Source organism: Biomphalaria glabrata, chromosome 6 (assembly GCF_947242115.1).
Source record: "Biomphalaria glabrata chromosome 6, xgBioGlab47.1, whole genome shotgun sequence".
NCBI classification, from domain to species: domain Eukaryota; kingdom Metazoa; phylum Mollusca; class Gastropoda; family Planorbidae; genus Biomphalaria; species Biomphalaria glabrata.
In genome coordinates, this window is record NC_074716.1 from 32,876,649 (window position 1) to 32,889,182 (window position 12,534).

Below are 12,534 nucleotides of genomic sequence, written 5' to 3' on the forward strand. Positions count from 1 at the left end.
CTTTGTTTAATGTGAACAGGCATATATATATATATATATTTCACACCTTAAAATAATACGGGAAACATACACAAATCAAGAGACAATTAGCTATTACAATTAGAACTGGATTAATAAAGACCACTCTTGGAATGTTGAGGGTTAAGTGAAGCAATAAAGTAAAGGGTAAAAGAAAAGGAAAGAGAACTGTGTGATTATGGCTGGTTCTTTACATTAGCCTTGTTTTGTAATCTAATCATTCAACTTGTGTATTGTCATTGTTTCCTTGGCGTTGAGTTGACTGACAGAGATATTAGAATACTTTTACGAACAGCTGCATTGTGTTTACTGTGCAAATCACAATTTTATAATGCGGTGTTGCAGATTTCTATGACTTGGTGTAAAATGTGTGTTTTAACTCACAGCATATCAAGATGTGCATTTGTGCAATTCAAGTACAATTAGTGGGATAACAATGAGTGTTTTTCAAGGTGTCGTGGTCAAAGCAAAAACATGCGATGAACATATTAAATATGCCTAAGTTGTAAACACAAATTATTTTGTGTTCTCCAAAGGGAAAGGAATTACAAACAGCATCAATAAAAAAAAAAAGGGGGGGGGGAGATCAGAAAAACTCGGTCCCGGTACCATGATCTGTCTGTCTATTGTCAAGTTTTAAAGTGTAAGCGCGATTAAAGTTTGTCAAAAATATTTGAGGCTGTGCAGCAATATCTCTCTCATAAAGAAGAAATATTATTTATTTATATTTCAATTACAAGCAGAAAAACTATTACACAACATATGATTGCATAATGTTTCGTGATACAATTTATAGCTTTGACGATGTAAATTAGATATTTATAATTAGACTCTTATGTTATAACATTGGCAATAGTACAGTTGCTTAAAATTACGAAAGACATGATCCACACAATAGGCTTAGTGGGGAATGGTTATATAAAGAAATTTAAAGGTTTAGAACCGCTGATATAATGTGATCCATTTTTATCTTAACAGTATAAAATCTGCATGTAGGCTTATATATATTTGTTTACGACAGTTAACTTTTAACCTACTTTTTGCGAGTCACATTCAGTATTTTGTAGGCTCTGAAAATGTATCAATTTTCAATGCTTTTCATCTAATTATACCAATAAAATATAAGCAATTTCAGTTCAATTAGATCTAGATATATAGATCTGCATGAGTAGATTACAAAGATTCACTTTAGACTTGTGTAATTATAATTAGGAAATCGTTTGAGTATTTTTCTATTAATAGATTATTAGGTCAGGCGCTTTCTGTTCTTAGCCAATCAATGCAAACGTTTTCGTTTTATCGTACTTTCTAAAAGCACTCATAGGTTGTATTACAGATTATGTCATACCTTTACTATTCCTTAAATTAAGTGTAATTTTACATTTTATTATTCTTGATAAATTTCTACGACTCTTGTTTAGTTAATTAGCAGGCATTAAATTTAGATGCATTCATTCAGTGCGAGTTTAGTCGCGCAATGCATTGTGGGGACGTATAAAACCATTGGTCACGCCAAAAAATTTGTAGTACATGGCGGACTGTCTAAGTGGCACTTTCTCTAGACAATACTTATTCTAGTAATAAGGTATGATTGCTGTGGGTGCCGACTCCCAGAACCCCCAGCATGCATCATCAGTGGCTAGCATTCCTTTACCACCTTTGGGAGATGAGGTAAGATGAATTTTCCATCCTTGTAAAATGTTTTCATCTTTGAACTATTTTTCCACACGCAATAGACAGAATTTATTATCTTAGACTAGTAGTAGGTCTACGTTCGCCATTGTGTGCCACGCAGTCAGTATTACTGTATTACAAATCAAGATCAATAAAGAACTTATCTCCCCCATGTATACTGTGAGCTTAATTCTTTTCTAAAAATATATTCTGATACTGCCCCGAGTTCCTACATAATAAATGTTTAACAAAATATTTAAAGATCCAGAGTCTAGTTTTGTACAAAGTATCAATTTATTCCACCTCTTGTCGGTCCCAATACAAAGTCAGCGAAACCCGAATAGTGGGCGGCTCTTCCTTATATACTCTTAGCTGCAGATATTATCGGCCAATAATCTTCCACAGGCTTCGACCAATCAGATTAAGCCGACTTGTCACGCGCAAAGTCTATGACGACGAGGGCTTCTGTAAGCAATATGGCCGCTGTTTCGTACTATAAATAAAAATTCTTCGGCCTTTGCACTTTGGCTTTAGCAGGGGTCTGTTGATAACAAGGGGACTTAAAAGATATTCTTAAACCATTACCTATATAAAATGGTAACTAAGCGTTATTTCCCCTTACATTTTTGTTTATCACCGGTACTTAGATCTTGTTTTTTGAAGCTATCCGATGTAAATGTAATGAATAATGAATTATAATCATAATGTAATCTATTAATCTTATGTCTATCATTATCGAGCAAACTTTTCTCGAAAATTGCTACTTTTAGACTTGAGTTGTTTTTTTTTCTCAATGAATTGTGAGTCTAGTCTATAAAAATAAGTTAGTCTATCTATAATTTAGATCTACACTTCTACACTCTACTGGTCTCTACAGCATGATAATGATACTCTCTGACTCTAGATACTAGACTATATAAATATAATACTATAGTGTATAGAGACTATTGAGACTATTGACTATAATAATATTACTAGACTACTATATTCATAATATTGTCTACATTATTTACTCATATTGAGTAATTGAGTCATACTCAGGTATAACCAGTATTTATAGGCATAGATTTAAAATTATAATTGATTATTCATTGTTATTCAGTTAGTGTGACAAAAACCCAAAGCCCAACCAAAATTTTGTGAACTGATTATGATAATAATTTAATTGATTCATTCTAGATCTTATAATTCTTTCATACTAAATCTAGAAAAGATCTAGACAAAACAACATGAAGTCATGAAGGCTACATAATGTCATTATTAATGATGACTCAAATGAATACCAGTATAGATCTAAATTATAGACTATAATTATAATATATATAGATCTAGTTCTGAATTCTAACTGGATACAATAAAACTGATTGAATGATAACTAAGATAGTGAAACATTATATAGATTATAAGAAGGATTATTGTGTCCTTAACCTAAAACTGTAGTACAAAGTTAAAGGCTTTTTATTCAATTCATTGTAACTAAGATTCATTCATCTATAATAGGTCTTTGATCTGTGATTGTAATAACAGTATATAGTATAGTGACTAGATATAAATTTAGTGTATTAGACATACATAAATATTGGGAAATAGGGGGGGGTTGCACAATACTTTTTTTTTTAATTCTTCTAATCTGACTTTTCTTGAGCCAATAGTATTGCTGTCGATGTTGTTTGTTTTGTTTTTTTATTTTAAAAAAAAAAAAAAGGTACAGATATTTAAAAAAAAAAAAAATATTTTTTTTGTCCTTTTCAGAGTTTATTTAATCTTATTTTTTTATTTTGAAAAATTCTAAGCTACCTTGACAATCGAAAAAAAATATTTAAAAAAAAAAGAAAATATAGTTGTCAGCAGTATGCTTTTTTTTTTCTTTCTGTTTACTTTCTGGAAGCTAATAACACGTTGTACAAATTTATGTCTTTTTGTGGATTTTTTCCACTGCTCAAGCGAGCCTTTTTCTATTGGCTCTGGTTTCTGATTTTGACCTGACATAAGTGAACATGACATAGATTTTTTTTCAGTTAAACAAAATGTACGTCACTGTACGATATGCAAAAAAATGGGTCAGCTATTAGACGCCAAACCTTAGAAAACATGACTGTATGTGGTTCAGTGACTAGCGGATGATGATGGGCTTGTGTTGGTACCAAGCCAGGATTGGGGGGGCTAGCCCTGTATTTTAACCCAGTCATGAGGGACCAGTGCTTACTTTATTAGTTGAACACCAAGGAGCCAACACTGTTGCCAGAGCACTCCTGCCTTGCAGTGACACTCATTAGGATGTATAGTGCAGCAGCTAGTGACTACCACCAACACCATGTAGGTTTTCTTTTCCATTTAATAAATTGTCTTCTTGTGTGATGCTCATTGTATCTTTCAATCGTTTACCTATACACCATTGCAGAGGACTTAATTTGATGATATATTCATGATATATTCATTTGTGATTATCCTATCTTCAACATTCGGACTTCGACTTTTTGTTTTTCAAACTTGACACCAGTTGATGTTTACACTTCTTCATGTGAACTACATTTGTTAATGCCAGTTGTGTCAAGTGCCTTCTTTTCACTTAAATTCAAAATTACCAGATGTCTGTGATTTAAGATTTATTATGACCTTTGCATCACTTTGTTGTCTGATATATGAAGGCAATTTTCTCTTGAAAGAAGAAGACAGGGTATTTAACATTCTTAATTTTTTTTTCACAATGTTCAGTGATGGGAATTTTCCAAAAATTTCTTCTGATCAGATTTTCTAGCAAAAAAAAAAAAAAAAAAAAAAATCTGAAATTTTCCTTTTTTTTTTTTTTTTTTAATTCTGATTTTTAAAAAAAATATTTTTTTATGAAAAAAAAAATCCTATTTTATTATTTTTCCATTTTCGGAAGAATGTGAAATAAGATTTTAAAAAATTATTTGTTTTGAACATGCGCACATCCAGTCTTTTAACAGTTATAAATCTAGATCTCAGTCTAGACTAGAGTGGTTTGAATAAGTCTAGATTGATATATTCTAGATAAGATCTAGTATCTTTAATGTGAATACTTTTGATCTAGATTATCCAGAATAGATCTAGAGTGTCTAGACTTCAATGGCTGCTTGCCAGCTTTTGAAAAGTTCAGAAAAGTATCAGAGTATAATGATGCCAGGATCTACGTGCTATTAATTTTTACTCTGTTGATACGATGGCCCCTAGATTTTTCTAATTTGAACCCCTGCCTGCCGACTTCCATGAGTTTAAATGGGATTAGATTAAGACATCTAGATCTATATAGAGATTTTATAGAGTTATGCCTACTTTACATGACTATAGTGAGTTACTGAGTATAAGTCTGATAGAATATAGATCTTATAATAATATATTGGATCTAGAGTCACTAGAGATGTAGATATCCAAGTTGTTAGATTTAAGTAGATCTAGATTATCTAGATCTATAATGAGAAATATATGCATTTAAGTTTTTTTCTATATATATCTAACTAATAACTAACCATTACTAATCTAATGCTTTAAAAGCCCAGTGTGGTAGAGATCCACTTCTTGTAAACAACTTGTATCAGCATGAAAAAGAGTCACGTAAAGATTTAGGAAGCCTCAATATGCAGTTTTATTGCTTAAGATTCTCTTCCTCTAAGCATTGCTCCTCATCTGGTTGTTCATGTTTGTCTTGCTTAAGAACTCAGTAGAGATTCAGCAGCTTTCTCTCAATTGCTTTTCAAAGCATTTTTGGTGGACTTAATGTGCAAAGTTTAATAAATAGTTTCTCCTGTACAAAATTTAATAATCAGTGAAACCAAACAGAAGTGTAGCTCATACTTTTGAAGTATTTCCAAAACTCAAGCATGTTTTGATTTTCAAATACATTAACTCTTTATAGTTGTTTGAGAGAGAAGTTGTTACAATATCAGTGAAGCAGTTGTCTATTATAGAATGCTCAGACTGCCTGGACCCAGATATAAAGCATCTGCAAAAAGCTTTCTCCTCTCATCTATATGTACAAACAATAGTGCCTTGCATGCATTTTGTCTGCATGTGTACAGTAAAGCTAATGCAGTGTAATTATTATGTAATACAATATTAATTAAAGAAAATATTAAATAAAATGATTCTACATAATTAAAAAAAATTCAGCAACATCTTTTTTTAAGCTGCCACGACAGACCAGTTAAAAAACGGGGAGGGGGGTTTACAAAATTTCCTTAATAAAAAATTAAAGTCTGTTCCCATCACTGAATGTTAGATTTTTGTTGTTGTTTGTTTTCTTTAATTGTTTGTTGTTTTTTTTCTTGCAGCTTCCCTCCCTAAGTTGTGACCTGGGTGACATTAGCATTTCATCCAGTGAAATTGATCAATTCTTCCAAAGCTTCAGTGAATTTTCACTGCCTCCGGATGCTTCCCAAATGCAAGTGGAAACGGAGGGGTCACACCTGTCAACGCTGACATCATGTGACCTCACTTCATTCTTCTTTGAAGACCTTCAGAGGCCTAGAGATTTGAATGTGGAAAATCCTGTTCAAGCTCAATTTTACCATAACCTCAACCCGTCATTTGTCTCAGAAGATGAAGCTACAATGACACCAACTTATCCTGGTGGCATCACACCTCAGAATATTTCCCGTGCTAATTCACCAACATGGAGTGAAAGCAGTGGGAGTATGAGCACCAGCAGTGTTCCAGGAACCCCTACAGGCACACAGAGTCAGTCTTCCAAGAATAGCAACAACCCTTTACCTAGACACAAGCGACCTTCTCACAAAAGAGCAGAAATAAAGCGCAGGGATAAAATAAAGGTTAAGACATATTTATATTGCTTTTTCACATAACTTATTATAACTTAAATACTTTGTACCTGCAAGCTCAGTCTTTTTTTGACATATTTATTCACACATGTAAAGTTACACTTTTTATTTTGTCAGATCTTATTAAACAGAGATATAAACTACAGTTTTGTTCATAACTATACCAGCAACAGAATTTGTTTTTCTAACACTTGTAATTGAAATTTTGTTTTAAATCTTCTCTTTAAATCTATTTCTTTGCAGACATGTTTAGATGACATCAAAGACTGCATCCCATCATTAAGGGATAAAGGAAAGCTTAGTGAATCTGCAATATTATCAAAAGGTGAGAAACCAATCATTATTTGTTATGTTTTGCATATGATTTTTTATTTTTGAAGTGTCTTGTCTGTCCATATTTTTTTTGTGTATTTTAATTTTTTGTTTTGTTTCAGACTTAAGGTAAGAGTTTACAAAAACTGTGTTACATTTTTCTTAGTCAAAGTGTATTTAAACCTTTTTAGTGCCTTGAAAATACAAAGTTTCAGGTCATTGAAAGAAGAAAAATGCTTCACAGTGTTTGTATTAAACACATTTCTTTCCTCTATGCATTGTTTTTAGTGTTTTATTGGAAAGTGTGTATTTGTTTAAGTTTAATTTATACATGTTTTTAAGTGTTGCATTAGATGAGTGTTTGTGTACTAAGAAAGTAGTTCATGGATGATATTTCTTCGTGGTCCATATTGTTAGTTTTATGGTTAGCTGTGCCCATATTAGAGGGGCACTTGACCCTTATTCTGACCAGTCTCCCTCTTTTAGCGGCTGAATACGTTCGCCATCTGAAAGACGGTTGCACAGAGCGAGGGAACAAAGCAGAAGAGCTTCGCCGTGAGATTGAGTGCCTGAGCACAGAGATTCAGTAAGTTTTGGTGTTAAGAGCGCTGGGCTGGGCACTTGACTTCCTAACCCAACCTTTCCACATCACACCACTGAGTGTACTCTGCCTGATCTGACTACCTTCAGTAACTGGGCAGAGGAGGACACTGAAGTGACATAACAATTAGATTTGGGTAACTATGTGTGTGCCTAGTTGTTCACAATTAGAGCTCACTACTTTATATATGCTGGTCATAGCTGGGGTGGTTATTTTTATTATATTACCAAAAAAAATATTTTTTTAAACTGAAAAATGAGCTAAGCTATCTTTTAAAAAAGATATGCTATAAGCTATCTAGACAAAAAGAAAATTAAAGTTTTGGCTAAGTTTTATTTCAAGAGGAAAGACATTATTTAAAACTACTTGTGTGTGTGTATTCTGTCAATTGTATTGGCTTTCCATAACAATATACTGCAGACTGAGTCATTTGCATTATTTTTCCACAGCCACTAGTGTGTGAAATGTAACCAATTAATTAGTCCCACTTTGTAAATGAAAACATGAATTTTCACCAATTTATCATGGAAACTATAAATGATTGTATATTGTCTCAAAGGCTAGGAAATGTAATGAATGACTGTCTGCAGTTTCTTGCTCTAACTACATATTGTTTTTCTTCATTGCAGGCTAAATGATTTCCATTGTAAACTAAGCGGGCAAATACACTCTCTATTCTGTTTAGCTCATGTTATTTTAACATTAACTGTATATTAACATTATATGTACATATTAAGATTATAAAGTAATTCTTCTTGTGAAAAAAATTAGCATTTAGAAGAATATTATCCAAGAAATTAATCATAACACTATTTTCTGTGAATTTAAGGTAGAGTAACATTCAAGTGCATAAGTTGAATGAGACATTTTAACTATTATACTCTGAAAATTAAACTAACACCATTCTCTTGTCTTCTGTGTAGGGCCCTATAGGATAATCCACACATCATTTTTTTTCAATATGTTGTACCTTGTTTGCATTTTAATACAATAACATTGTTATCTTTTAAAGTAAATTTTTGGGGACTTTACCCAATTTAGTGTTGTAAGTTTTTGTTTGGAATTATTTTACCTTGTTTTCTCACCAACAGGTAAAGCCAAATTGTTTGCAAGTTTGAAAATGTTTTAATAAAATCTAAAATGATGTGTGGTTTATTCATTTTCCTTGTCTAAATCTGCCTTTCTGAATCTGTTTCTTTTATTTAGTCGTGCCATGAACAGGATATAAAACATTCCTCTATCTCTCCACAGTTCATTCCAAGAAAACTTACCAGCGACAGGTTTAAATGATGAACCTCTACCTGCAACTAGCCTGGATGATCTTTATCTACAATGGAGAGAAGAAAATAGTCAACGGTCTGCTAAATTTTGTATAGTATCCTTGATTTGTGTTGACAGGGCTTTGAGATAACTTTAGAAATGTTAAACCCATTTTTTTTATTTTGTTGTTTCCTGTTTCAGAGATTAACCATTTCGCCACTAAGCAGTTTTCTGAAACTATCTCCCCCATCCCTAAGAAAAGGGATATAACTCTGTATCAATTATTTTTAAAAAATCAATTCACAGGAAAAAAACTAATAAAACCTAAAAAAATCTTCTTTTTATAATAGAGAAAAATAGACCTAGGGATTAGAATCATTTTTCAAGTCATAAATAGGCCTACAAAGCTCAAATACATTAAAATATAGTCACATTTAGTTTCCTTCTAATCTCATTTGACAAGATGTAACATAATCATTACTGGATCTAGCATCAATTTTTTTCTTCATTTTCACTACTATTGGCCTCAAATGGCTCTAAATCACTTGCCCAATCATTATTTTCTTATTCAACTGCTGAAAAATTAATATCTAATTCAATTAAAGCCTACGCATTAGTCTAAATATGCTCATTTTTGTAGGCTAGCAAAAAAAAACACATAACTTTAAAAAAGTAATAAAAATCATTCCAACATGAGACAGATACAAAATAAACATCTAAAGATAGCGTCACTATCGCTCTCTTAGTTCAGAGTTTCTAAAGGTATAAATAGTTATTTAAAAACTAGCAGTGCGTGCATAAACAATCCAAAATCTATGATTGCTGGCGACTCCTGTCTACTGTAGTTGTCTACCAGTAGAGGCGACTCCTGGTGCCTCTAGTTGTGAAATGGTTAATGGGTGATTTTTTTAATGTGATACTGCATTGGTTACATCTATTTATAACATTCCATAGAATTGTTTATTTAAAATTAAACTATTTAAAATGCAGAAATCCTTGCTACTTACCAATCAATACCCAAATCTTTGCTACTTACCAATCAATACCCTATTGATAAAAAAAAATTAAAAACTGCTCTACAAATGATTATGTTGCATTTTATCCTTGACCTAATTCTAGTTTGCTTCTATCACTTCCAAATTGTTTGATACCTTTAAAGAAATCATAGGACCTGTGACTACATTGAATGCATTGACAGCAAAGGCTCAAGAATGGCAGACAAAATTTCTGGCTCTTCCAGTTCTTAGGAAAGGTAAGTTAAGCCATAACTTGATGCTTGAGAAATACTGGTTTAGGTAAATCAGCCTACTAAGAAGAGGTTGAATAACTCATTGTTCTACTTTGTCCTTGTCTTTTCAGTTGTTACTGCTGGTTAGCACAAAATAGAAGTAACATTTCATGAATCAAGTGGTAAAACTAAATAACCCTCTGAGTGTGTTTCTGACACAGCAACTTATAGTTCAGATGTCATTTTTCACTTGTTTCATTGGCCCATGGTTAACAAGAATGTCATCTTTATCTTCAATAACCTTATGATACACTCAAATACACATTAACTTTGGCTGGAGTTTGTAACATTCCTTAATTTGGAGAATGAACCAAATACCATGCTAGCCAAAGCTTAATTTAAAAAAAATGTACAAAGTTTAAAAAAAATATACTTAAATGAATGACCTATGACTTCTTGATTTCAGTGATTCTTGGAGGTATGCTGGAACTAAGTCGTCAGGACAGTATTGTGATGACACCTGACAAACTGCAGCTACAAGTTGGAGCATCAAACGCCAGGGTCAAGATGGAGGATACCTTCTCATGACAGCATCTCACATTATCATATTCATAAACATATGTTTCAAAGTAAATACTGATAAAAGAAGTCCACTGTACTGGTAAACTTTCATTAAGAATGTAATTACAGCTGTGACTTTGGTAAGGCAATCTGATCCAACACAGATGAGGATGTGTCAGTAAGATAACTTCTCTTGTCATCTGAATCATTTTTTAGGGAAGGTTTGTGTTCATTATGTTTACTTTGACATGTCATATTGAGACAGCCATCAGATGTCTCACTCAACTGTGATCGTAAAGCGTGGGTTATACAGTATTCTTATTTTCTATTGAAATTTTATTGGTTGATATAACTTGAATTTAGAATATTATTCCATGAATTTCTTAAGGCAGGTCATTATATGTTTATTACCATTTTGAAGAGGAAAAAAATTAGTAGAATTAATCATGAAATTGAGAAACATGGGTCTACATACCAATAGAACTTTCTAGGCATGCATTAGTTTAAAATTATTAGTGAATTGAATTAAAGGTTTATTGTCAGTATCTTTTTTTTTTATTGTTTGCTAATTCACTATGTACAGGTATTCTTTATGAAAATATAGCAACATTTTTATACTTTTCTGAAAGTTTTAAAAGCATGTGATACCTTAAGTCACCCCCATACTTTAGTTTAGCTTTAAAATTTGCTGGACGTTTGGCTACACACACTGTTTAAGTTGACTTGTTATTTTGTTATTTATACTTTGTTGTACATTTTGTAAATAGTGAGAAAGAGTGTGCACCACTAATTGAATGAGAAAGATGCTTCCTTTAGAGCATCATCGTATTGAATGAATTCAATCCATTTTATTTTAGTAAGTTTGCATTTTTTTATTTGGCTACCTACATGTCCAATATTACATTTTCTTGTTTATACTTTCACATTTCTTTGTTATTTTCAAAGAGATGTACATCTTGCATTTTTCTTTGATTGTACAGCACAAATGTAAAGAAACTAAAAGAGAAAATGTTAAAAATTATTTTATGGCATTTTAATTTCTGATTTTCTTGTAAGATATTTGTTGTCTATGTACATTGGGATCCATTGACTGGACACAGAGGCTAGTGTTTCTCAGCATCTGGCTTGTGGACATTTGTGTGCTGGTTAAAAAAACAGCAAACTATTGTATTGTCATGTGGACAGTTGCTCATTATTGTGAACTTATTCTAAAGGCCAGCCAGTGTCTAGCAGGACTTGAAACAAATCATAATGACAGTGAGACCCAGTACATTGCTTACAAAGTTTTTATGTTTTGTTTGGGAAAGAGTTTGCTCTTAAACAAAATATTTGTAAAGATTAATAAAAAAAAAAGTCAATTATTTATACATATACATATGTGTTCTTGTTCTTTTTCCTAGTAATTCATTTAGCCATTTACACAACAGAAGCAGAAAGAAGGGTGAAAATGCAATGGCGCCTGGTGATTTTATATGCCCAACCTGTGATCGCAGCTGTGTATCAAGGATTGGCCTCTTTAGTCACACAAGAAGTTGCAAAGGGAAAAGATCGTCTCGCGAGACGTAAAATGCCACATTTAGCCATTATTTAAGACCAATTTAAAGATATGGGGCCCTTGTAATCAACATAAGGAATGTATTCCTTCTAACAACATAGCTTATGTTGTCTACACATATTTAAGTGTTCTTTAAATATGAAGATATGATAAAAAAAACTTTTCTATTTTTTAATTTATTTTTTGTATGAATAAACAGGCCAATCCTAAATTCAAATCCATGTTCACAGGTTAGGCATTTGTAATGACCAAATGCTGTAGCATTTTCAGCCTTTTTCCAACTTCTGGTGTGTTCACCACCTGTGATGCAGGAGGAGTCCTTTTTGCTTGCCCTCCATGTGGATCTATCCTGTGCTTCTTTTTTCAACTGTTGGTTTCAATTCTGCAAATTTTTCACACATCAGTATCTTAAACAGCAGATCTCCTACCCCTCTCCTAGATTACCATAAAGTAGATCTTGTGGAAGTGGCATTCTGTATACATGTCCAAGCCTCTACTTTTATATCAAGAAAGCTTAGTTATAAGC

General features: G+C 32.4%; 1 protein-coding gene across 4 annotated transcripts; it reads left to right on the forward strand.

The window, feature by feature from the left end:
- The first annotated feature begins 1,473 nt into the window (after positions 1–1,473).
- Positions 1,474–11,826, forward strand: LOC106069429 (MLX-interacting protein-like). 4 transcript variants are annotated; one of them, XM_013229086.2, is made up of 7 exons: positions 1,474–1,689; positions 5,985–6,482; positions 6,735–6,816; positions 7,290–7,389; positions 8,656–8,779; positions 9,784–9,916; positions 10,359–11,826. In XM_013229086.2, exons 1-7 carry the CDS (start codon positions 1,606–1,608, stop codon positions 10,478–10,480), a joined length of 1,143 nt encoding a protein of 380 aa, XP_013084540.2. In that variant the 5' UTR covers positions 1,474–1,605; the 3' UTR covers positions 10,481–11,826. The 4 variants fall into 4 exon arrangements, with proteins under 4 accessions (XP_013084540.2, XP_055887773.1, XP_013084542.2 ...); XM_056031798.1 differs by lacking the exon at positions 1,474–1,689 and adding an exon at positions 2,186–2,289; XM_013229088.2 differs by lacking the exon at positions 1,474–1,689 and adding an exon at positions 3,727–4,008.
- Positions 11,827–12,534: the final 708 nt, after the last annotated feature.

Coding starts and splice junctions, on each gene's coding strand:
- LOC106069429 (XM_013229086.2), top strand. CDS start 1,606: ATGATTGCTGTGGGTGCCGACTCCCAGAACCCCCAGCATGCATCATCA. Junction 1,690..5,984: donor TACCACCTTTGGGAGATGAG/GTAAGATGAATT, acceptor TTTTTCTTGCAG/CTTCCCTCCCTAAGTTGTGA. Junction 9,917..10,358: donor TCTTCCAGTTCTTAGGAAAG/GTAAGTTAAGCC, acceptor TCTTGATTTCAG/TGATTCTTGGAGGTATGCTG.